At 43.2% G+C, this 26,444-nt stretch overlaps 1 protein-coding gene across 2 annotated transcripts in view; it reads right to left on the bottom strand.

Annotated features, from left to right (window-relative positions):
- Positions 1-2,863: 2,863 nt before the first annotated feature.
- LOC109398650 (chorion transcription factor Cf2) overlaps positions 2,864-26,444 on the bottom strand; it is a 252,834-nt gene continuing 229,253 nt past the window's right edge. For both annotated transcript variants that reach the window (XM_029858922.2, XM_029858921.2), the window contains exon 2: positions 2,864-5,181. In XM_029858922.2, the coding sequence (XP_029714782.2) occupies positions 3,573-5,135 (1,563 nt within the window). In that variant the 5' untranslated portion in view covers positions 5,136-5,181 and the 3' untranslated portion in view covers positions 2,864-3,572. The remainder of the gene's footprint in view (positions 5,182-26,444) is intronic.

Below are 26,444 nucleotides of genomic sequence, written 5' to 3'. Positions count from 1 at the left end.
GTAAAATTTTCGAATTTAAGAAGATCCATGTTAGAGCCTCATATGACCATTGTAAACCTCAACTAGGTTTTTTTTGTCTAATTCTCGTCATACCAAGCGCCCACCAATAATGATCAAGTTAATTCTTGCACCTCGTCCAATTCCTCATGACTAGTTTGGTTCAATGACTAATTCTAAATTAGCTTTCATATCATGTAAACACAAATAGTGTCAAACAAAGAGCATTTCCTCAAAATAATAAGATTGAATAAGTGTCCCTCGAATTCTATTTCCGTCTAGTCCACGTCTATTTCGGGCATAACATGGATTTAATTCCTATCACACCTTCTACGTGACACTATGGTACATAGGATGATCAAACATTATGAAAGGTGTGTTCATTCGAAAAGTTGGCCAAATTCTTCGCAATCCAAATCAAATCATGTGTACAAAGTACTATTGAGCAGAAAGCTTTTAAACTGCGGTAGATGCAGTTTTGGAATAACCAAACCATTTCAGTTAATATTTTTGCCCACCATCAGAGTGCAACGGAGAAATCTCTCTCTGTGGTTGTGAAATACGATGTTTCGTATGCAGAAAATCCACGCACACATTTGTCTGCATTTTTCCAAGGACGAAGACAATTTGTTTGTTTACAATTTTGCAGCTTTTGCTACAACTTTGAAGTGCCACAGAACTTTTGTGAGTTGTGAATTGAAGATCAGTTCAAAAAGTGAATTCGACGAAGTGAAAATTGAACGGCGATGAAGAACATGACGAAAAGAACAAAACTGCCGAAAATACGTAAGTTCCCCTATATGACGAAGTAAATTTCTACTCTATCTGTAAAACATAACGTCCGATTCTGAACCTTGCAGTTAGTCAGTATCTCAAAAATATTTTAGAAAATCATAATTCTGCAGCGTTTACCGAATATGCTGACTCCGATAAAGCTAAAATCTCCTGCACTCTTCCGTGACGCATCGGAAACATGCAAGCGTGTCCTTGGCGCTTTCCACGCCATAATTGCTCTCCTTCCGCCCACATTTGCACGCGACCGACTGCGACTGCACCCTCACCTAGTTCAACAGGGTAACAAGGAGCAGTGGGTGGAATGTCGTTACCACAACTGCCATGTGGCGCATAACTAGTGCAAAAGTTCCTACACCTACCGCCCGCCCGCCATTACGAAAGCTCTGACAGGCTGCCAAATGACGACAACCGTCGCCCTCGTCCGCGTCGTCGTCCTTTCGTGGTCGTGTTGCCTGAATGCATTAACTATGGCGGGGGCGGTGTGTTCTGTCCGCGGTCGGAAATGGAGATTTTTTTCCTACCGCAATGAACAAAAGCAAGCTGCAGCAGTAAAAAGTAAAGGGGGAGTGAGTTTTGCCGACTTTTCACCAACGCTGATGTGTGGAGAGAAGAGAGCCGAGGGAAAATAAAACTGAAGGAAACATAAAGCTCTTATGGGTCCAGAGAAAACAACATTACAGTCCATTCAGAAGGCGAGTCTAGTTTTACTACAGTCAGTGACTGCTGCATTACAGTGGAGCTTTGGTAGTGTGACGAAATCTCGAATGTTTTTTCTTTGACTTTTCTTTGACTGTTGTGCCTGTCACACGATATATGATTGCAAACATAGTTGGCAATGAAAGCTTTCAGTTTTTTTTTGTCTGTATTAACGAGATTTTTAACCCTAGTAAGTTCATCTCGGGACCCACGCTTTACTTCCCTTCCGAAGGAAGAACCCACATTTTGTGAGTATGTCGGGAGTGGGATTCGATCCCAGGTCCTCGGCGTGATAGTCTTGTGTTCTAACCACCACACCAGGTCCGCTCCACAGCTTTCAGTTAATAACTGTGGAAATGGTCATAGAATATTGAGCAAAGCTAAGAAGCAGGCTTTGTCCCAGTTGTGACGTTACGTCAACAAGAAAAAGAATACGTTTAAAGATAGTTCGTTTTGAACAAGTGGTTTTATTTTACTATGCTCATGATGTGCTCCAACAAAGAAGTGACAGCTCAAATGTCACATCTGACAAAACTACAGTGTTGCTAGTTTTCCCGGCTCACCAGGTCTAATCAGTCACTCTCCAAATCAAAACCCCCAAATCACCGGATTACCAGTCGGTCACTGTACTTGGCCGCCGTTTAGCAGCAACCAGGGCAACAAGTCCCTACTCCCCGGGCTTTAATATTCAATTTGCATGATTGAAAATTTAAATTAAGATCATGCAGCAGTTTTTCTTGCCTTTTGTCTTGCTCGTTGGGCCATTTGCCCACTCGGCGTTCGTAGTTTCTTCCGTCCGATCTTCCTTTCTTCCTTCCTCCCTATCACGCTGGCTGTCTCGCTTCCTCATCGTCCTCGTTCCTCCCTCTTCTGTTCACCCTCATTGGAGATAATTATCATAAATATATAGCCACCCTTTGTGGTGGCGGCGGTGGCAGTGGACTCCCAACTTGACTAGTGTGTTCCTCCTACTTTCTCTACCTGCACACCGACCGCCGCGACCCTGGTCCCAAAGAAAAGGACCCTTACCGAGGTTGAAGCAAGTATTTAGCACGTGGTGCACAGTGGCAGTAATAACGAACTGAACCGGAAATGGTGCTGCTGCTGCTGTTGCAGGGAGAGAGTGCTGGAGATGCACCGGAAAGGAGACAGGGGAAACTACTAGTATGCGGAATTGGGTTCGGTTGTGGGAGGACACTACGTTGGACGCTGATAGAAAGGGAGGTTGGCTGGGAGCTTTGGGTAGATCTAGATAGATTGTGGTTGTTGTAGTTGTTGGTGTTGTTTCTCATCTACGGTAAAATGTGTTCTTCTCTAGTTTTGTGTAGTTGTTCGTACTCACAATAAGGCACACTGTTCAAGGCGTACTTTTGGGTTGTTTTTTTTTGTTGTTTCAGTGTTCTGGTTCTGTGTGTATGTTTGAGCTATTTCTCGGTTCTACCTTTAGATGTCGCTAGTGTGTGTGTTCTACCGGAATCTACAAACGTGTTTTCGCGGAAGGGGAATGTTTTGGGAATCACTGATCGTTTATGCAGTAAAGTTATCGCATTGGAAATCCTGGGGTCATTTCGTTGAAATCACAAGACTAGAGGAAAGGGCAATGTGGCGTAGGGGGGTTTCATGAGCACAAATGAAGTGAAGGACGCGTGTAACGAAAGCACGATCTTTTTCAACTAATGTCTAAAATGTTCTATTCTAGATTTATGTTTTCTTAAATTCACAACCTTTGAGATTTCTTTTGTTTTGTTCCGCAACTTCCAAATAACAGGGGGAACATGGGGAGAGATTTAATCCTATAAGCTGCTTTTCAAAAACTTCTACGATTTCTGGGAATGAATTCGGGAATAGTTCAAATTTCTTAGAATACACTTTTTTCTTGAATAGTTCTAAAAAAAGGAAACTCTATACCTACTAACACAACAAGAGATTGGCAAACCGAAACACAACTACTAATCAAGAAGAGTATAAAACGGCTAGGAAACTAGGAATGCTAGGAAAAGGGCGACTACTAACACAGAAAACTACCAAGTTTTCTCTTTCCCATCGCTAACGGGGGGCGTGTTGTCTGAGAGCTTTCACACGACCTAGGATTCAGTCTTTGTTTCGATAACGTAGCTACCGGGGCTGGTGGCGAAGGCCGATTCCTTCTTGATGGCCCGAGCGCTGGCACCGGAGCTGAGGCTGACCACCGGCAGCATCAGCGGCTTGTGGTCCATTGAGGCGGGGCTTCCGGACGGGGACCCGCTGGAGCTTCCGCTGCGTTGAGCGTCGTACCGAGTGTGCGTCCGCATGTGACGGGTGATCATGTCCCGCCGACAGGCTGCGTATGGGCACTGGGGACATTTGTAGGGTTTCTCGCCGGTATGCGTCCGCTGGTGCGTTGACAAGTGATCGGAGCGGGAGAAGATCTGCCCGCAGACCTTACAGGAGTACGGTTTGACGCCAGTGTGCAGACGCATGTGGCGCGTCAGCATGTCCGATCGGGCAAACGATCGCTGACAGACTTCGCAGATGTAGGACTTGGTGATGTCTGTTGAGTTGGAGCGGCTTTTGTGGCGGGATGCCATGTGTTTGGCTAGGCGGTCCTGCAGCGAAAACAGCTGGCCACAGACGGGGCACATGTAGGCAACGTCCGACCCGGGTGGCATCTCTTCCACCACGGGAGACACGTTCAGGTTGTAGCAGGCAGCTGCGGACTTTTTGGTGTTGTTTGAGGCGACGTCTCCTTTGACGATCGATGGCAGCGATTGAGGGGGCGGAGTGAAGGTCAACTTCGGTTCCTGCTTGATCACAGAGTCTAGACTAGGAGAGCTGTGGTGGAGCAATGTCGGCGACGCCTTCATGGACAGATCTAGCGGAAATTCTTGAGGTTCCTGAGGTTCGGCTGGCACCGCCGGTGCAGTCTCCGGAAGTTTCTGAGGCAATTGTTGCAGGTCGGAGTCGGAATGACTCCGTTGTCGAGCGATCTCCTGATACAGGAGCTTAGTTTGCTGCGGGAAGTAGTTGAAGAATGCTAGCGGGTTCATGTACTGTAGCTGCTTGTAGAGGTACTGTTGCGGTTCCTGTTTGATTTGAACCTGGTTCATGTTGTTCTCGTCCGATTCGTTCAGACGCAGAGGACTTACGCTAATTCGAGGGCTTGCTGAGTATGGAAAGACATCTTCGACGGAGTCTTCCGTACTGGAACGCGACTCCGACCGTTTCATCTTAAAGCTTCCTTCGCCGACATTGTTGTTGTTGTGATTCACCGATGCCCCGTTGTGATGCAGCTTGTCCAGAACAGCAGACAGTCGCTTCCGCTTGTGTTTCTTCTGTTCCGAGCGAAACAGATTGTGATTGGCAGCCGCGGGTAGGTTGTTGTTGTTCTCCATGCTGGATGGAGACGGCTGCTGACTTTGCTGCTGTTGTTGTTGCTGCTGCTGTTGCTGGAGCTGGTGTTGGTAGCGCTGGTGAAGCTGTTGTAGGTGCTCCAGCTGAAGGAATGTACTGCTGCCAAGAGGAATGCCGCCTCCACCGCCGCCGCCGCCGCCACCACCACCGGTACTGCCATGGTGATGGTGATGATGAACCGGATGATGCGAGTGAGGATGCTGACGACCCGTCTGGATATGCCCCATTGGGTCATAGCTGCCATCCGCCATAGTCATCAGGTCAGTGATTCTGTTACTGGCCGAAGTGACGAAAAGGGGGATTCTGAAATTGGAGAGAAAGAATGAAAGAAAAATTTAGTCTTTTTGAATTTAGTTAATGAAAAACTAAAATCAGGGTGTAAAATCAAAGAATGAAAACGAAATCACACGTTCAAAACTTGTATAGTATCTTCACTGCCTTATTACCGCCAGTATTTATAGCGTCGAAGTATATTATACCTAGACTTTCAGGTACAACTATGAATGCTACTTTGTGGAAGCAGACACTTGGCAGGATATATACCTAGTGGCAGGTATTCTTTAGTGGTTTCAAATTATTGTACGACATCAACAGTGGAAGTCCCTGTATTACCTACTACACTAATCAGTGCGCAAAATCATCATCACATGGAGTATGACAGATTTCTGATTATCTTCGTAATCGCTTTTCCGAAATGTTCATCCCATTAAAATCAATACAACTCGTTCATCTTCTGCCTCTCGAAACAATACAGTTAACTTCTCACCCCGTGAATGTTGTTAGTGCTGCCCGATAACTGGACACACCGGCAGCGGCAAAGCTGGTCCCTGACTTCGGAGACACTCCAACTCCACGCCGTTGAGAAGCGCAGCTTTCATTCGCGACGCGCTTCGGTGTGTAATCCTATCAGAGCCATATCTTTTCTCACTTAATTAGTGTCCGGGTAAGTCCACATTTTATGGCCTCCCTCGAGCTCATTTATTCCCAATCAGAGCGCGCAAGTCAATGACGGAGAACCGACGATGAACCATTCCACCAATTAAGTCCGCCATCATCGACGGACCCCGCCGAAGCCCCGGCTAGATATCTTAATTATTTAAATTCCCATAATTAAAATATTGCCCTAATTCTCTAATTTATTGATCCCTCTCGCGAGTCGCGATCGGTCCCACGCGGGAAGAACCCGATTAAAGCGCGGCCAGAAAGTCCCGCGTTTCAAGAGCAATCCGATTCCCGCGCGCACATTCGGAGGTGTCCGTAATGTCCCGGTTCCCAAAAAGTCGGAGATAATTTTCATACTGATTGGATTTCGATCATCGCTGCCGCCGCCGACGACGACCTCTCTAGCCCAGCGGAGCACAAAATCCAAATTGATTACCGCCGTGGTCGCTTTTATTGCCATTATTGGGTCCCACCACACACTGCAGTACCAGTGGACGGATCAATCGAACGCAGAGCGGTCGTGACTTACGCCGCTCGTCGTCGCATTTATCGGTGGTAACAGGTGGAAGTTACGTCCACGTCCACGTCCAGCCACATGTGGGGACTCAATTTATTTTATAGGATTTTTAATTCCTCGTTTTTTTTTTCGAACGCGGATTGATTGGTTCCCGAAGGGTTCGGTCGGTCGATGACTGCATCCCGCGTGCCGTAACCGTTGCCGCCGAATTGGACAAAAGCAATAATAATTATTGTAATATGAATCAAATGAATTGATTATTATTATCGCCATCATCGGCCGTCCAGGGGGTGCGTTGTTTCCCAGCGGCGTTCTCAGCGCAGCACACGCGGGAGGCCACGTAATTTCCTTCGAGTGCCACTGCGAACCGGTCCAGCGAGGCATAGTGGTCCAATTTGGTGGATGGGGTGGTTGTTAGCCATCAGCTTCTTGAAGGATTTGCTTCGGGTAGTTTTAACAAATAATTGTCAGGGATTCATCGGAACTTTTCACTGAGAACTCCCTGAAACACTGATATATGTTGCCCTTTGCTGGCATTTCGTATGTCATAAACATACAGAAAAACGTGTAATTAAGCACAGAATGCTGCTAACTGACAAATTGAGAGATGAATTTGTGAAAAAAAATGCGTTCTGGTGGGATTCAAACCGACAACTCCATGTTCGCTACCCGAGCAAAGTCTAACAACAAAATGATAGCAAATCGAAAACACGATTTGTAATCAGCAGCAAATTGATATCATATTTTGATATCAGATTGACTTGATTAATTTCGATTTCAAATTTTGATATCGTTTTGCTGTCATTTAAAATAATTACAAATGTTTAAGTTTTTAAGTCATTTCAAAACTTCTAGGCGACCTTGTATAAAGCATTTAATGATATACCATCAGTGCAATTAGCGTATTGCATTTAGATTTCCATATTATTCGAAAAAAAACTCTAAATTTAACGATTTTTCCATTTTTTCGCACTGATAGCAAAAACAGTAATCAATTTGCCATCACTGATAGCAGGAATTGTTTTCAACCTGCTGTCACAGGAACATTTTTCTGCTCTCATTTTTGATGTTTTAACCGTTAAAACGACCAAAACGACATCAACCTGAGTAATCATAGTTTGCAATATCACAACATCAAAATAAGTTTTCGATTTGCTGTCAGGCTTTGCTCGGGTAGACCAGCGCTTTTACCAACTACTTAAGCCAACAGGCTCGCTCCAAGAGGAATCCTGTGAAGTCATTTTGTATAAGGTGACCTGTTGTACATGAGTTCATTGCAAAGCTGATGCCGGGATTTGTACCAAAGTTTCTTGTGGTTTTCCGATAATCTTATATTGGAATTGGGACTGGTTTTTTTCATGCTCACTGCTTAAATTATGCTCTTTACACGCAAAAAAATCCGTTCCGATATACGTGAACTCTCAGTCACGGCAACGGGAACAAACGGGAACTATGCATAGCAACGATAACAACTATAAGAAATGCACAGCGTGAACTAGATATCACGATTTCTAGAACGCCCATGTTGACAGCTGGAACTAGTTCCAGCTCACGGTGTATATTTGCTTGTTCTCATATTTGCGTTTGTTCACGTTTATCAGAACGGATTTTTTCGCGTGTAGATTTAATCAAAATCTTTTCCAGCGACTTGATTGCGAATTATCTTAAAATTTCCCCTAAAGCCTCTAAAACCTTTCGTGGAGTCTTTTCAGTCTGTTCAGAAATAACTGCTAGAAAATTTGGCGATAGATTTACACAGAAGCCTCGTAAACGGTTTTTAACCCAAGTAACACACTTGTCACAGAAGAGTCATGGCGGTGCAAGTTTTTGTTGCACAGAAGTCACTGTGGCTTACATCTAGCAAGTAAGTATTTATTTGTTAGCAAAAAAGTCACAGTGACTTCTGCGCAACAAAAACCTGCGCAGCCATGACTCTTTTGTGACTGTTGTTACTGGGGAATTTCTATATGTATATTTCCATTGCCTCTTTTTCATAGAAATTTCAAAAGATTTGTCAGATTTCTCCCAGATCTGTTGGGCAATTTTATGAATTTTAAGTCCTGTAAGTGTGTTTTACATATTTTCTGTGATTATTTGATAAAAAAAAGTTGTCGGGATACGGAATTTTCATGAGATTCTGCATAAGCTACGTAACAATATTGAAGGAGAGAATGGGTCTACAACAGTGTTACGCTTCACATAAAATTTCAAAATTTTCCGTTTAGATATGCTAAAACAATTGCGGCAGAAATCATTGGAGGAACCCGAAGGGGATTCCCTACAGGAATTCTGGAAGAAATATCTGGCAGAACCCTGAGAGGAATCCCGGCTGGAAGCTTGGCAGAAATCCCTGATCGAATCTCATAAGAAATCCCGGGAGGATTTTGTGGAGAAATCCCGAGAGGAATCCTTGAAATAATCCCGGAAGGATTCTTTTAGTGAATACCAGCAGGAATCCCGCCTCTTATAGCTCTTATAAAGAATTCTCTTTGGATTCTGTGAATATAGCTTGACAGAAATCTTTGGAAGAATACCAGAAAGAATCTGTGAAGTAATTCCGGCAAGAGTACCTGCAGTTATGCCGGCTAGAATACCTGAAAGAATCCTTTCAGAGTCTTCTGAAATTTAAAGCAATTCCGGCAAAAATCTCTGACATTATTCTTGAAGGAATCTCGTAGAGAGAATACCTGATGGAATCCTTAGGGGAATCATGATGAAAAATCGGCTGGAAGCTGAGAAGGAAACCCTGAAAGAATCATAGAAGAAATCTCAGAACGAATTTTGGAAGAAATCCTTGAAAAAACTCAGGGATATTTTTTGTAGAAATCCCATCAGAAATTCCGGTACGTATACCTGAAAGCACAAGGTTTGCCTGAAGAAATCGCGGCAGAAATCCACATTCTTTCATATTCTTTTTCGGAAGTAAATCCTTAACCCTTTCGAGCCGGAGGGGTCATATACGACCCCAACACAGAAACGGCTGTATAAATTCACACATTGCATGAAACAAAATACTGTCTTCGGCAAAGTTGTTGCAAATTGAGTTCTCTATTAAGGAAAAATGGGAATATTTGTATTTGAGACTTTATCGACAACCTAGAACATCCTGAAAACCACAAAGTTTGGAGAAACGAAATAATTGACATATCAGTTGATCTTGAAGCTGAATTTGGATATGGGTTACGTTTACATGCATTCATTTAACCTTCGTCAAGAATATCAAATGTATTTTATATTTTGGGATGTTCTAGGTGATCCAAACTGTCTCATAGTGAAGTCCTTCAAATCTACAAGAATTATTCTATGTGTTCTCGCCATAAACACTAGCATTGCATAATGTACGATCTAGAAGATATTCTGGGTTAGCCAAACTACCTTAGAGTTCCGAACTTCAGTGTACAAAGTATGGAATGCGGCGGCGAAGAATGAACCACGAACTCGCTGTACTCTACCCAGCATCCGAAAGGTGGCAAAAGCTGGAAGGATACGATGGACAGGACGTGTTTTGAGAACGCCGGGCAACAACCCTGCAATGCTGGTGTGGAAATGACACTGTTGAAAATGCTTTGACATCCATGTGCACAACAGAAACATGTGCTCGATGAACAAATTAAGATTTGAATTATGAGAAGAAATCCACGTAATCCGGTGAGACTCGAACTCACGACTCCCAATTCACTACACGGGTGCTTCCATTCCTTGAAGCTACGGAGTCACTCGACAATCTCCGTCGCCAGTAGGCGTAGAACTGAGCTCGATTCCACAGTCGCACATGGTTTACTTCTTTTCACAATCGAAATCCCTTTCGCATGGTTTCACATGAACATCTAACACAAACACTGTTGTGCACATGTATGCCAAAGCGGGAGAGGGAATTATTTTTAATTGACATGAGCTTCGGGTACAGTCTCCCAATCACATATTGATAGATGACATGTCAGTGTGATAATTTAAGGTTTCGTACAAATGGTGTCAATGGTGTGCAGCATAAGACTGAGCCAGCGCTCGCCAAGAAGCTAATTTGCTGACAGACAAAACAATTGTGGTAGCCAGGTGAAAGGAACACATCGAAGTTGTCTTGAATGTCAATTTTAGGGTTTCAATTAGAAGCGGATTCATTCAATTTGCATACTGAACCGGCCTTACGTACCCCGTAGTAATTAAGTTGTAAAACCTACTACACATTCCGAATACACTGTAGAGAAGTAACAACTCACTGCAACGCATACGACCAACAAAAACCACGCAGTCAATATCACAGTACTGTGCCGACCGAATCCCTCTGAACTCCACGTTCCCAAGCTGATGGTCGTCGAATTATTTAAATTCGTAACATCATCGAAGATGTAAGATTAAAACTCCATTTCAACTTCTCTTGAACCGTCCAACGTATCCCCCCAGGACTGAACCAAACCACCAGTTGACCGAGGAACAAAAGCTTGTAATTCGGTTCGTGCAACGTACCTACTTACTCCCTCGGTCATATTTTCGGGGGAGTTGTATGGCAACAACAGAAGCAAAATGCCGCCGAGCGCGCAGTCAAGTGTAATGAAATCGGCGAAACCTGCGCGGAAAGAAAATGAGAAATCAAAGACCCATTTGGGAAGAATCGGAGAATCGTGGAAGATTGGGTAGATGGAGCGGACGGTGGAAACCGCGCGAGATAGCGAGAGCGATATTAACATAATAAAGCTTCTTATGATAATATTTGACTTAAACATTCGTAAATAATCATATCACGCGGGATGATGGGTGGGAGGTGGTTGGAAGGTGGTGCGGTGCAAGCCCCTGGGGGCAAATTGACCAATGATGGGGATGGATGAGATGTGCGTGCAAGCTTTTGAAGCGGGCGGGTGTTGGCTATAAGGTTGTTGGCTCTCTGACAGGTGGAAGAATTGAAAGTCAGCTTCGATTGATGGGCGTCGTCAGTTGGCGGTTAGGTTGATTGAAAAAACTTGCTCGATGGAAGGAGTGGAGCGCTAATCGAGTGGAAAGATTTACGTGATCTGAAATTGGAAAATTATTAATTGCAGGACAGTTCGATTGCACCAGTTTGAATTGCTCAGAAACGATTCAGATTGGGAATACAACATTTATCTAGAGTCATCTGAACTTCAGTTTCCGAACTGTTAAACTAACCTTATTACCCATCTTACTTAGGTTTCACCCACTTTAGAATTCAGAACGAATGCGAAAAGTTTGCTACCATGCCAAATTGCACACTTGTTCGGTCATTATTGCATTATATCAATTGTCCCGGATGAACTTTTGTGCATCCACATAAAAAACGAATCCTGCATTCGCTCACATTTGACAACGAGCCAAAATTCTTTTCATTTCGCGATGTTAGCAAAAAAATCTCTAAACGAAACAAGTAGCATATCATAAACATAAAACTACCATCAGCAGGAAAAAGCAGACGCTCTAGTTCGAGATAGAGGAAGCTAAGCGGCAATCCCGCAAACTCAGAAGAAAAACTGAAAAGCAGGAAAAGCAACCAAATAAAAACTTATCACCAGCGAACAATGCGTGCGGGGTGTTTCGGATGATTCAAGACAGCAATTTGTTTGGCCACTCACTGACCACCTCTCCTCGTTCTCGATTGTCATTGCCGTTGGGATCCCCGCCACTCTCTAAGGTCGTCGCTACGATTTATCATTCCCGAGGGACCATTTGCATTTTGATTTATTTTCAAACTGGGCGGCGCGACGGGCACCCATCCATCCCACCACTAAACTGTTCGGCTGATGGGGTCCACTACCAAGACAGTCTATGGGAGAGTGGGAGCACACTCGCGGAAAAGCGAAAGTTGGGAAAACTAATTTCAGTTCTGCTGGGTCGGTTTCAGCAGTGGGTAGGTGGAAACGCATAGGCCAGTCACTCAGCATGGCGAGGAAGAAAAAAACTGCGGAAAATTAACTGCAATGGGTCTGTCTCCAAAGGATCATCATAATCGTCCGATTGTTGGTCTCGATAATCAAGTAGGGCTTTTTATTGTCGTTCTCCGGAAAAGTGGACGACAGCCTGGTGATGGTTGTCGCGTTTTCGCTGGTGGAGGCGGGGGAGGAAAAAACGAGCGCCAAAGTTTTGTTGACAGGCAAAGTTGAATGTTAAGGACGATATATTTTAAATTTTATTGCTTTCGCGCAGTTTTTGGCACTGCCTGCCTGCGTTGCGATTTTGCGACGGTGGCAGAGAGCAGAAGTCGACGGTTGACGGTTGTTCTCCGGGGGAGGAGAAGCTGATTTACGGCCTGTCAACCACGGTCCAGTGGAGGATATTTTAATTAATACTGGGGTCTAGCAGGCGGAAAATTTGATTAGCACTAATGAGAGTGCACTCGAGGCGATGATCGTGAAATTATGGCAGTTTTATAGCTTATAGACACGGTGAAGAATTTCCTCAGAACTGGTCTGGCTATTTAGTGGAGCAATTCGCCGCAATGTAAAGAAAAGACTATTTTACTACGAAAAGTTTCAACACCGTTTTGAGGTCTAGTATCTAGTATTTTCGTTGTATTCAAAGTTCTTATATTGAATACTAAGGAACCATATGGCCACAGCTGTAAAGGTATGGGTATCTAGCATGCCCATACTGGTAGTGACGGGTTCAATTCCTAGTCGGTCCAGGTACTTTTCGTAAGGGAAATTTTCTTGGATTCCTTGGGCATAGAGTATTTTCGTACCTGCCACACAATATACACATGCAAAATGGTCATTGACAGAGAAAGCTCTCTGTTAAAAACTGTGAAAGTGCTCATAGAACACTAAGCTGAATTACAGGTATTGTCCCAGTCCCAGTGGCCAATTATTTCAAGTACGTTAAGCCAAGAATGCTGCCCAAGTAACATTTTGACAAATTAGTCTTGAAGAGGATTTCAGAATCGTCATAAAACCTTAAACCTTTTATTTTTTGGTTTTATGATGGTTTTAAGAATTTCTTTTAAGTATTCTATTTGACTAAAAATGTTACTTGGCTGCTGTCTCTGCTGCCTTCTATTCGATTCTGTTTTGATGGTCAGCTCTCGTCATTTGACTCTCACTTCACAGATAGGATCGTTAGGTATCACCCTTCTTGAACGTACACAGCACTGCTTTAAACCAGAGGAGATACAGACTACATCGGTACCGCTACCGATAATACAGCGCCGTCTTGAGCTTTCCAGTCTTTCACTGAACACTGTAAGTAAATTTAAGATCCTGTTTTAGTACCGCTTGTGCAATAGCTCAATTATTTTAAGTACAGTAAGCAAATAAGGTCGTTTGGTAGGCTGCGTTTAAATTATTGCTTCCAATCGTATCAAGATTTCGTCCACTCGAAAGTAGCACCATTGCACAGCAACCGATCCCAAATCGTCACAATCCCTCAAAAAATATCTCATACGCCACTTGTGAGAAACCCTCCGATTGCAATCTACCCGAAACACAGCTAGAAAGCAATTCCCACGCCAATTGTGCCCATTTCCCCTGTCCCTGAGTCGTATCACCAATTTGCCGACTACTGCCGCGCGCCGCCGCCGTATTCTTCGATGATGATGATCTACATAACAGTAGTGTGTGCTCCATCCAAGAGCCGCGAAACCCTTCCATCAGCATTCAGCAGCAGCCGTTCAACAGCCACCACGCCGCCACCACTCACCGCAACTTGTAAACCAGGAGGCCAAAATCGTTCAATTGATCGCTCCTCCATCTCGTCAAGTGTCCGATCCTCATCTGCGCGGGGTTTTTTCCTTCTTTCTCCGATGATCATCATCATCGCTGGCTGGCCGTCGACGACGCCATCTCGCCACACATCAGCAGCAGAGTGATGGTCATTCACTCATCTCTCGAGTCGACAACTGCTGCTGCTTCTGGCGGGTCCCACGATGATCTAACAACGACGACGGCTGATTTCAGAATCATACCGGATTTTATTGGCGCGCTTACTGTACCAACAATTAACGTCATTCAATGTGGTTTTGGATCAAGAGGGGGCACAGTCCGTCTCCCGGTGTGCGACCAGATTGCGGAGCTTTGGAGTTTGGAGCCACCTGACACACATTTAATGACCACGGACTGCTGTATAAACGCAATGGGCCCTCTGGCAGCTCCACGCCTGGCCTGACAGCAATCCTCGCGTGAGATTAGACTAGCTCCTAGTGGATTCAGATTGCTGCTTCCCATTTCGATCATCGCTCAAGAGGGTCTCAATCAGGGGTTGAAAAACTAGCTTCGGCACTTCGTTACACCGTTACTCATAGTTTTATCCCAAAAGGGTGCATGCGTTGTATAAAGTAGGAATGAGTTCTAGATTTATCAGGTTACCTCGTTCTTTCTGAAATGCTTGAAACGCATTGTCGATTATCACATCTGTGATGTTCGTCTGGCTAACATGCTTGTTCATGTGAACTCACATGCCTCCCAATTTGGGATGTCCACAGTGATTCTTATACACAAAGTTGTATACGTTTTCAAGAAAGCGCTCGCTCAAACGTAGTTGCTTTCAATGTCATATTGAAAGTCGCATGACGTCACAAGCTACCTCCAATGAGCTATAGGTTTTTTTTATGCTTATGCGTTTTACAGTGCCCTTTTCAGGGCACTGATCCAACCCGTTGTGGTATGGGCTATGAGCTCTCGTTGCGCTTATGCGTTCATTCCCTCTTCTAGGGCACCCCTTCCTATTTCATCACCTTTCCCATTCCCAATTCCCATCCCTTGTCCCATTCTCCCTTGGTAGATGATGAAATGGGCTTAAATATGTGGCGATAGCATAAATGTCCCAAATGGAGGATAACGTGCCTCTGGAGCCGGCCTTCTGGTATGTACCTGATACCTCGTTGCACCGTGGGTCAGAATTTGAGATTTCGCGAATGTAACACACGTAGTTTGAGTGTGAGGCTACTTTTTATGCTGCGTGACTGCCCGTTTTTTATCACTTCAAAATACGTGAGGTAAATAACCATTGAAAACCAAAAAAACCAATGATTTCTATGAAAATTCAGTAAAGCATCAAATCACGAAGCAAAGCGAATGAAAGGTGAATTGTGGATAGAACGGAGATTGAAACGGTTATTTTCATAATTAGCACACACATTTAGTTAGTCACTCAAAAAATCATCGCCAGTCGATCAAATGCGATACGCATGAGGAATGAATAATTTCCAAGTGTGGCTTCGTCCCATTCGGCGGCGTTTGGTATCATCACTGACAAGCAGGCACATAAACAAAAGCGAAGAACAATGCAAAGTGGAAATCACCACGTAATGCAGTTTCAATTACCGCTTCAAACGGAGATAACATTTCTTCAAATGAACATTCTTCACTGGGTCACACGGAACTACGTATACTGTTCGTTTAAAAGTGTTATGTTAGTGGATAATATCCTGCTCGTAACGCTGACTGAATTCCCTGTTAACCTCTCTTATGCATCAGGGTCATTTTTGACCCAAACAGTACACTTCGTCAGCATTAGGAAGTTTGAAGCAAAACCAACCCAATAATCGACGGATCTTTACCCGTCATCAGTAGTTAAAAAAATCAAAGAGAATCAAGAAAGAAAATTTACTCCCATTTTGAGGGTTCCTGGTCATTTGACCGAACGCCGTTTTGCCGAATGCCGTTTGGCCGAACACAATTTAGCCGAAAGGATAATTTGGCCGAACGCCGTTTGGCCGAAAAAGGAATGATAAACTTATTAAATGATCGTGTCACTGATTTTTATATCAGTATAACTTGAAAGAACATCGTATGATTCGAAAAAGAAAAAATCTTTGACAAAAATATTCGCAGTTTCAAAGCCAGCTAATCCTTCAATGGTAGAAAGAATAACTTTTGAGCATGAGCATGAGCATGAGCATGAGCATAGATGGCCGCACAATTCGTAGTTGCTACTCCGTGATTGACCAGAGCAATCGAAATTGCACAAGGAACCAATGAATAGGGCTTGGGACTAGCTTACTATTCTCAATTTACACAGTTCGAGAACTCTCAACTTAAACAAGGTCAATAACGGCGCCGGCCACGTCCTTACGGTCATCGAGGATGGAAGGGAATGTTAGTAAGACAAACGGTGTTAAAAAGACCGCGAATCGCTGCATCTCCACGTTTGTCTCAGGAAGGATATTTTGTTAGTAGGGTAAGGTAGATTGTCCGTCCGGGAGTCACCTATGGTTGGTGATATGATTTGACAATGGATGAATATACACTAACCGCCGTTAACAACCGACCACTTTTCGACGGTAAAACTAGCCAAAAAGAAAATTCTATCGCGCGTCTCCACTCCACTAGGGAGCAGAAACCTTTAGTCTATTCCACACAGAAATACACTGAACGCGACTCACTTGTCGGCGCCCGGATTTTTTTCTCGACCGGTGAGCCCGAACCAACACTTTTCACTCTTTTGTGTAAATGCAAAAATAAAAGAAAATATGTATTATCAACTTAAAGTGTATTGGGAACTAGCGCCGACGGGAAGCGAAAAATTCGGAACCGACTCGATCCACGACGCGTCCACCGCACACTCCAGCATTTCGACTTTGCCTCCAAAAACACACTAAACTGCCCCGTACGAAGACGAGCACTGTGAAATAGACGACGATGACGACGACGACGCGCTCGCGGCCGAACCAAATAAAAAAGCGGCATTTCGACGTTGCCTCCAAAAACACACTCGGTAGAAAGAATAACTTTTGATCATAAGAAGGAAACATTTCTGATGATCATATTGGCAACTAGAATGTTATCCAGAGTTTGCCCATACCTAAGAAATTCTTTTGATCATAATTCGGCCAATCGGCATTCAGCCCAAGGATCGGTATATTCACCTCACTCCATTCATATTCAATCCTCTTTGCTGAAGCGAATCAAGAAAGATGCAGCAAACGGATTGTCGTGATCAAACACGCAACCCCATCATCAGCGAGAAGCGATGTGCAAGCTGCTTGACATGGATATTCGTTGCCGTTGCGCAAGCGAATGAATGAATGACGAATGGTGACGAATGCTGGTGAGTGATTGAAGCGGCAATTATCATAACTAGAAGAGAATTTCTGCGCATACATTTTCGGTGTATTGTTGTTGAAATGTTAGATTAGCAAAGAAAATTATTCGAAAACATAAAAAAATCGTATGCACAATATCAATCATATCACTCACGAATCGCATCACCGCTCGATCGCTTGCGATGCGAATGTGGACGAATGTTTAAATTCCATGTGTGGCTTCCCACAGTTCGCCGGAGTTTAGGGTAACCTGGGGTAATACGCACCTCCGGGGCAAAACGCCCTCACGCTATTTCACTATATAAGTGAAGTTACATTCGATGCAAGCAAACTAGACGTAAAACTGAGCAGGACAAGCCCAAGAATGCAAAGAATATTCGAATGAAAAGCGTGGAAAACGACGATTTTCCACATTTGGAAAGATTGTCTAAATTGAAGCGCACACAATTTAAGGAATTGCGCGCTGATTACATATATGGAATCAACCTGTTAACTACCATCCGCCTCCTACTCCTCACGGTGTCAAAATTTTGATTATTATCGAACTTTCATGTACCTCGGATTTTTCTTCATAGATTGTTAGAATTTTGGCTATAATGTATAAATGCAAAATTTGAAAATATTCTGACGAGGAAAATTTGAGTTAGCTGAGTTTTTGGCTATTTCCCATACTAAAAATCAATAATTACTATTTTAGCCCAAAAAACATCCCATACAAAATGTATGGAAAAATTTTCGCCGATGAAATATTTTCTAGTTCTCTGATTATGAATATATAGCCCAAATACTAATCATTTTCGAAGAAAAATCCGAGGTACATGATTGTTCGATAATAACCGAGATTTTGACACCGTGCTCCTTCCATTTTGCTGCCGTAAACAGTAAGATGGAGCCGCCTGGCATTTCATTAGAATTCAAAGCGGAAAATGCCAGAGGTCGTATTGCCCCGCCTCAAGGTGCGTTTTGCCTCCAACAGTTTTTCAGCACCCAAAACGTAACACTTTTTTAAATTGTTAATTTGATTCGGTAAAATTGATATCACGCGGACCAAAACTTGGCGTCGCTTAGTCGCATAAGTAAACTAATTTTCAAAACACAAGACACCCATAAAATCATCTTAATCTTAGCTATAGGGGGACGTTTGCTTAGGGGGTGCATATTACCCCACCTTCCCCTACTGTCGTCGCTGACAAGCAAACACACAAACTTAAGCGACAACCGTTCGCTGCTGACTGTCTTCGAGTGTAGAAGAAGATAAAAAGTGGAAATCAAGAACCCTGATTCGGCCAAATGGCGTTCGGCCAAACGACATTCGGCCAAATGACCGGACACAGATCTGGAGTATGTGGAGCGCAAGCCATTGGTGATCATCTTTAGTTGTAACCAGTGCTGAACATGGTTTTCTGGCGAAACTGCTAAGGCTGACAGGCGCAACCCAAGCAATATTTTGATGACCAATTAGTCTTGTAGCGGTTTTCAAAGCCGTCATGAAACCTAATATCTTTTATTTTGGTTTTTTATGGTTCTTCCAGTCTATTTGACTAAAAAAATGTTCGTAGTTGGGTTCGATTCAAGGTTGGTTGCTTCGCTTCAGAAGATCAATACCAGCTTGCTTGCTTGGTAGATGTGTCGGAAAAATATTTAGAGGTAATTTATCTGGGTTCCATGCTAGTTGTGACGTTACACCCAGAGCAAGAAGAAGATTTACCGCAAATAGCAGGATGACTCAATAACTTGGCTATCAGCAGCGTGGCAATGTTTCGATATCAGGGTGGGCCGGCAGTTCGCATACGTCAGGTTGGTCGAAATGAAGCCAACTACCTACTGAAGAACCAAAATTGCACCAGCATAAGTTGATTCCCCACCTCCTCAATGTCAGCTGCGCTGCATCCGTCCGTCCCGTGCCTCTCACTCATCGATCCATTCATCCAACCGAAGGATCTCGCCCGCCTCCTCTGGCTGAATGCAATTTACATGTGCCGCTGCTGCTGCTGCTGTGGTTATCCACCGAACGGAGGACGACTACAGATAAAAAGGAGCTGATTTCTCGCCCACTCACCTCTGGCGCGGCGTTCCCACCAAGGCTCCTCCTGTCTTGGTTTCAATTCGTATCTGTTGTTGTTGATGTTGTTGGAGGTTTTAGTTTAGCTTACTTTTTTTTTCGGTGGCCAAGGCTCTCGAGAGTGCGGTTCTCTTGGGTTGTTATCTGCCCACTTTTTGTCTGGTGCTCGAAGGAGTCAACCCTCCTCCTTGGTCCAAGCAATTTTCGATTTTTTTTTGTTTCGTCGTGGTCTCGCAAGTGCCCTCCCTCGTCCCACACGGCGGCGGCAGCGGCGGTCCGCTCCTGCGAGCTGCGAGATGGAATGATGGAAGTGGGAGGCTCCCTGATGTTGCCCCGCTCCGTTCCACGCCACGATCCCCACGACTCGGCTGCGGTCTTTGAGAATGTTATTAACTATAAAGATATTTTTTCATAAAATGCTTCTGCAGATGTTGGATGGCTGCCGTTCGCCCGGCTGATGAAGATGATGGCCTGAGGGTGTTTTCTGACTGCGAACGAATGGATGGAGCGAAGATAATAAGATCTGGTGGTTTGGTTTCTCATGGAACACTCGTCGTCCAACGCAATCCTTCCGAACCGGCTCGGGCTGGGCTGGGTTCGGTATATTCTAACAGCCTCCTACTAGAAGATGTCAGCCCGAAATGTCTTCCCTTTGCTGCACAAACAATCCAGTCTCCCTGATAGCCAGGCGCAGATGATAATTACTTGCATCCGTCCACGCATATGTGTGTTTGACTTTTACGATGCGGTTGTTACTGCCCTTCGGGCGAAGAACTCCGATCCGGTCAAGCTACCTATAATAACACATTTATAAACATGGAAGCACTGTCTTTTTTTCTCTCCCCCGTGCATTCGCCGGTGTGCATCTTAAGAATCCTTGACTTATCTGGCCACTTGCTTGCGAGGGGGACGAATTGTGCGTATGGGCGTAGCAAGAGAGGACACGCGTGGGGTGTCAGACACAGATTATTGAAGTGAAACCTGTACAATTAGAGGGATCCCCATCGAATTGACAATGGTCTTCAGTTATTTTGCCAGAAATTGAGGTTTAAACGTCTTCTTGATTTGAAACCGAAATTGAATGCGAATCGATTTTTTGTTCCAATGATAAGCAACCATCAGGATGCCTTGAGGAAACAAGCCTGACTACGCCACTGATTGTGCGTGCACTCGCCTTCTCCTCGCCGTCATTCATCAGGTTATCATCTTGGGATGCGCTCGTCCGGATGATGGTGATGGATGCGAAGCTCCCGGCTGCTTCCGTTCACGACGTCGACGGCGACGATGATGATGATGATGGGAATTGACTCCGGTTTTCATTCTTACCCCCTCTGTCGCACCTGTCCGGACTGCTCCGCATCAGCACTCGATTCGAAAGAATCTTGAATGAATAATGACGAAACGATGTGTAGCATAATAATAGACTTCCAGCTTCCAGTATCTCGCCCAGCCAGCGCAGGAACTGCATCGGTTATCGGCATCGATTGCTTCTGCTGCTGTCTGTCGCTGGATGGAGCCTGTCCAACTGCTCGGTAAGACAAATAGCCAGGATTGCACCGTCGTTTGTCGTCGGGGTATGCCACGCCGCCATCGTCATCGCCATCACCATCCCGAGGTAGACGAAAGCGATTACCACACCGGTGCGGTGACTGTGTGCTGCTGCTGTGTGAAAAGTGGTAGCTAATTATGATTTCCAATCTAGACTAGAGCAGATAGCCCAACAGAACCTGCGCAACTGCCACCGACGACGACTACGACCATGCCGCCGATCACATGATGATGCTGCGGGTTTTTCTCAGCACCAACCACACTCGGTAGGTAGCTTCATCAACCCAGCCACACTCTCGCTGAACTATCAAATCAAGCTTCCCTTTTTCTAGAGTGGGTTGGGTTGGGTTGGTGGCGTTGAAGGCTACTAGTGTTTTCCGCCGGTTTCCACGGACTAACACGGACGGCGACGACGACGACGGTTGCATATGATTCATGGTCGGTCGCACGGTGTGTCTGGTAGAACAAAATTATTTTAAAAAAATCGGTATCGCTAAAACGCCCACCAAACGAAAGCTGAAGGTCCCCCCTTTCATTTGAGGCTAAAACAAGAAAGTTCTATCGGCGGTCCTAGAACAATTTTTTTTTCAAAAATTTATTACTATAAGGACACATTCCACGCACTTCTACACCGCGGTTTTTGAACTTCATTGAACGATATTTCCGGGCTCCTGCTGTCGATTTTGATTATTTTTGCACCAAAATGAAGATAATCACCTATATTCTTCTTATAGTACCTGAAACTTTAAAAACTGCTTCTAGAAAGTAGTAAATTTCTTGGCGTTCGGTCAAAATTCGTTATTTTTTTTTGCGATGGTGTCCCGTTACGCTGTATTTCTTGTTTTCTTTCGAAGTACAAAGGTCCAATTCCCAATTAGTAAGCATAAACTGAATTTTCTATCCAAATCTGATCGTTTGATATGCTGGTTGGTATGTATATGACAACATATCAATTTTTGGAAGCAAAAGTTTGATTGTCGCACAAAACGTAACGCGTGGAATGTGTCTAAGACTTGCACTATCTTCCTTTCAACTTTGAGTGTAACCTAATGGGCTCGTATGAGGTCGCTCATTAGTAACGTATCATATTAATAGAGTAAACGGGTAAAAACATATTCAAAATTTTCCATACAAAATATTGCCTAGACAAGTGTAAAAAAATATTTGAGGAAGTTGTAATAGAATTTTACCAATATTATATGTGTTAACCATCTTCTCCTTATTGACATGTAGTAGAAGTTATTTCGACTGCCATTCTCCTCGTTTTTATCGACAGTACCAAATGTTCGAAAAGTTTTACAGTCGTAGTAGGCCATGACTTGGATGTCAATAAAAATATAACGATCAACAAAGTAGCTCGGATGAAATGACTACGTTCCATACTTGTAAAAGCAATTAACATTTTTCGCTAATTTGAAGGATTGCTGTGTGGTATAGCATTAGGTATTGAATCATAAAAAATAAAAGAAATCCAATTTCAACATAGCTTTGCTCCAAACTTTTAGAGAAACAAATATGACATGAAATCATAAAGTCACGATGAAAACCGTACCAAGGTGTGCGTGCTGTGTTCGAAGAAGCTTTTTCTACAACCATCAATATCATCGAAGGTAGTTGATATTCACAGATTTAGATATTTGTTTTATATGGCTGAGCATATAAATAAAAGACAGAATAAAATAGAAAAGTCCCAATTCGTTGTTATTTGTTTTTGCAGGTTATTGAGATTATTGATCAACTTTTTCTGAAATATGCCAGATATAGAAGTTGGTATTATCCCACGATAATATATCGCGATTACTCATTTAAAGTTTATTCGTTCAATTATGAGATCATACCCTTTAGAATTACTCTTTTTAAGTATAAATATAATTTGAGTCTTCTACGCAGAGTATGGATATTTGCTGTAATTGCGCAATATGTAGTGCTCCTAATTTAAGAGCAAACGCGGCAGACCTAGCACTACTACCGATGATGCAAAAATATAGTGCTCGTTGCAGTTCTGCTAAAGATGCAAAAAGGAGATTTCATGTTTGCATTGAAAATGTAATCACTGTACTCCATTCTCCTGCAGCAATACAGTAAATACATTTTTGATACGAAAATATCAGTATTGGACGAGAAAACCGCTTTAGATTTTTCAAAGATAACGATTATGTTAATGACGGCCTTGAGAACAAAAAATCTCGGATAACAATTAGATATTATGAAAAAGTACCTATTTTACCAAAAAGCTAAATAAATCAGCGCAATTTTTTTTTTTAAGTTTTCCTCCATTATTGTAGGACCTGCCCCATTAGAAATACACGCGTTTTAAAGATTTGATTCCATAAAATATCGAGTTGCGGTCATCTTAGGATTCTGGAAAGTGTATGTCGTCTTGTAATTAATTGTAGTATCTTAGCATCTAACATCGTGGCCTTAAGGAAGTTTTTCACTTAAAACAGCTCAGTCAAATAAATTGGCAATGTTCTGTGTCTAGAGATTTGTAGAACTTGTTTATAAAGTAAAAGTATCAATAACATGTTCAGTTTGCAGTTTTAGCCAATTCATGGTATTTGGAACACACAGCCAATCCCTTATATCACAGACAAGAAAACGTAGCTCTTAGAGAAAATTCATTATTTTTTTTTGCTGTCTTTTTCATGAACACGCATCCACCTATTGGTAGAACCGCGCGAGACACTGTCGGCCATGATGGGATGCGATTTGATGTTTGCCTAACACGCACACTTTTTTACATGTCCCCTGTAAGTTTCATTTGTATCATTCAGCAACGTGTACACTTGCAAATATCAAAACGATCGAACATTAGCACCTCTGGTGAAAGAATCGCGGAAATCAAACGAAATTTGAATTCATCGTTTAATGCATGTGCAAAGCCCTATAGAAGAGTGTTACGTCTGTTTGTCTGTGCTTATATCGTGCAATGCTGAATAGAGAAAATAATAAAATTCTTTAAATAATTGAAAGTTTTGTCAAATGCATTCTATAAGATGAACACGGTGATTTAATAATAATTACGAGTATTAGAGCATGATGATGCGGTACACATATTTTGAATTGAAATTTGAACTCATCATGTCCACCTGCTTGAAACTATTACAATTTTTTAAACATTACTGCCTATAATCATGAAACTGACTACTGTTTACTGTTCTTTTTTATTAACATGGGACTATTATGCTTTTGTGGGAAGTGTAATTAACATCATTTAAAAAATCTTCCGTCGGAAAGCCATGTTGGCAATGGACAAACTGTTTTTCGTTATTACCTAGTTCTTCGAGAAAATACAAAAAATATCACACTATTTCAAAAAAAAAAAAAATTGTTCTAGACCCGCCGATAGAACTTTCTCATTTAAGTCTTAAATGAAAGGTGGGACCCTTAGCTTTCGTTTGGTGGGTATTTTAGCGATACCGATTTTTTTTAAATAATGTTGTCCACCAGACACACCGTGGGTCGTCTGATGCTGCTAGGCAGTCTTTTTTCAGTAATTTTCGCTGAATCTCGTCCTTCAACAAGCAGCAGGGGGTTTCCATTTTGATGCGGCGATACATAAATCATGGACGTCGCGACGCATTGTAATTTTTGCTGGGACTCGTCTCCTTTCTTCGATGAGGCCTGCGTTGATGAACGGATTAAATGGCGGAAGTTGAATGATTGGTTTTGTTCGCTACTGATGCGATCTAGAATTGTTTATATGTACTTCCAATTTCATTTCTGAATCTTATCGAAGAAGCGGTATAGGGTAATTCGAAAATTGTTGAACACTACCCAAATGTTGAACTGTTTCTGAAAACTTAAGTACTTCTCGCTAATTTAGATGCGTATACATGATTTCAGACCTTTAATATTTTTTTTCATCAAAAGACTAAAAGACGTTCAAGGAGAATTTATGTGAGAGGCTTAGGGAAGTATGAGAATAACGAACTAGGTGGTCTAGTGGTCATTGCTTCTGGTTCATATGCAGAAGATCCTGGGTTCCATCCAAGGCTCGTCCCTTTCTTCCTACTTTGTATCTTTCCATCTACTTCTCTATTCTCTCTTCTCTAAATATATATACATCTCATGTAGAAACGTATGTTCAAAGCTATCGCTAGAATTAGAAATGGATTGACAAAAAAGCCTTCTGCCTTCTTTGCAACATTCTCAGCGCAGTGTAACCTATCATATAACGCCTACAAGTTATGCAACCAAGCTGACTGTGCTGCTTCACAGTAATCTTCACATAATCTATCCTTTTACGCCTGTTATCCAACATTCCCCAACAAGACTTCGATATCCGCATGACTTTGTGCAGTCGCAGAGGACTTAACGGCCTCCGGTTGGCAACAAGTGACTGCAATCACCATTTCCCTCTCCATCCCCACATTGACCTGTAACCTGACGTACCAGGCGCCATTGTCGACTAAAAATAGGAGATCATCGATACTCCTTTGAAGATGCCTGCTGCTCCTAATCAGCTACCTCATTGAATCCTTGCGTGAGTGTAGTGTTTGTACTGCCTAGGAGTACCTACAATCTCCTGTGAGTATAGATCATCGAATCTACAATCGGAACAAGTAATCTCTCGCTGTACTATGAATAAGGTTTGAAATCACATATGCTCCCAGATGCTCACTTGAAAGCCCCCATGAAACCCCAGAAATGCTTCTGAAACCACCTCTGAAACTATCTTTAAACCCCCCGGAAACCACTTCCAAACCCCTTGGAACCCATTGAAACATTTGGAAATCACATGAAACTCTAAAAAAATCTTAGAAGCCCGCTGAAAAAAACCATCCAGAAAGCCCCTGAAATTTTTGAAACGCCTTGAAACCCTTCTGAAATTTCCATGTGAAAGCATCCTGAAACTTCTGGAAACAATTTCCAAACACACTGAAACACCTTGAAGCCGGGACCCGTGGCGCAATAGGACAGATCAGTGAAGTACTAGATTTGCAGTAATGAGCTGAATTTTTGTATGGTGGCAAGGTCAATTCTTCGTTTCTGCAATGAAATGGTGCAAAAATCGTAGGTATTATGAACCCTTGCCAAATTTGAGGCTGTTTGAGCAAAAGTTTGGGCAACAGTGTTGTTGTTTTTTTTCCATTTCTTGCAACATAAACAACATAGTTATTCAAAGTTTTGCTCAAACAGCATCAAATTAGGCAAGGAATCATAATACCCACGATTTTTGCACCATTTCATTGCAGAAACGGAGAACTGACCTTCTCACCATACTAAAATTCAGCCCATCACTACAAATCTAGTAGTACACCGAACGTACCCCATTGATCACACGTTTGCTTCATAAGCAGATGGTCATGGGTTCGATCCCAGCCCCGGCACTTTCCCCCCTGAGAGCAGCTGACACTGACGCTCTTCTGAGCCCATGCCTCAAACGGACCTGGATCAGTAGGTCGGCTCCAGAGGTACGTTCTTCTCCATTTGGGAAATTTGTGCCAATACGGACCCGGATACATGGACATCGGCCAACGGCACCTCATAATGGACCTCCAATCGGACTAGAA

The sequence above is a fragment of the Aedes albopictus genome, chromosome 2, assembly GCF_035046485.1.
Source record: "Aedes albopictus strain Foshan chromosome 2, AalbF5, whole genome shotgun sequence".
NCBI classification, from domain to species: Eukaryota; Metazoa; Arthropoda; class Insecta; order Diptera; family Culicidae; genus Aedes; species Aedes albopictus.
The sequence above is the reverse complement of the archived record's forward strand: the minus strand, read 5'-3'. Positions and strand labels throughout refer to the sequence as shown.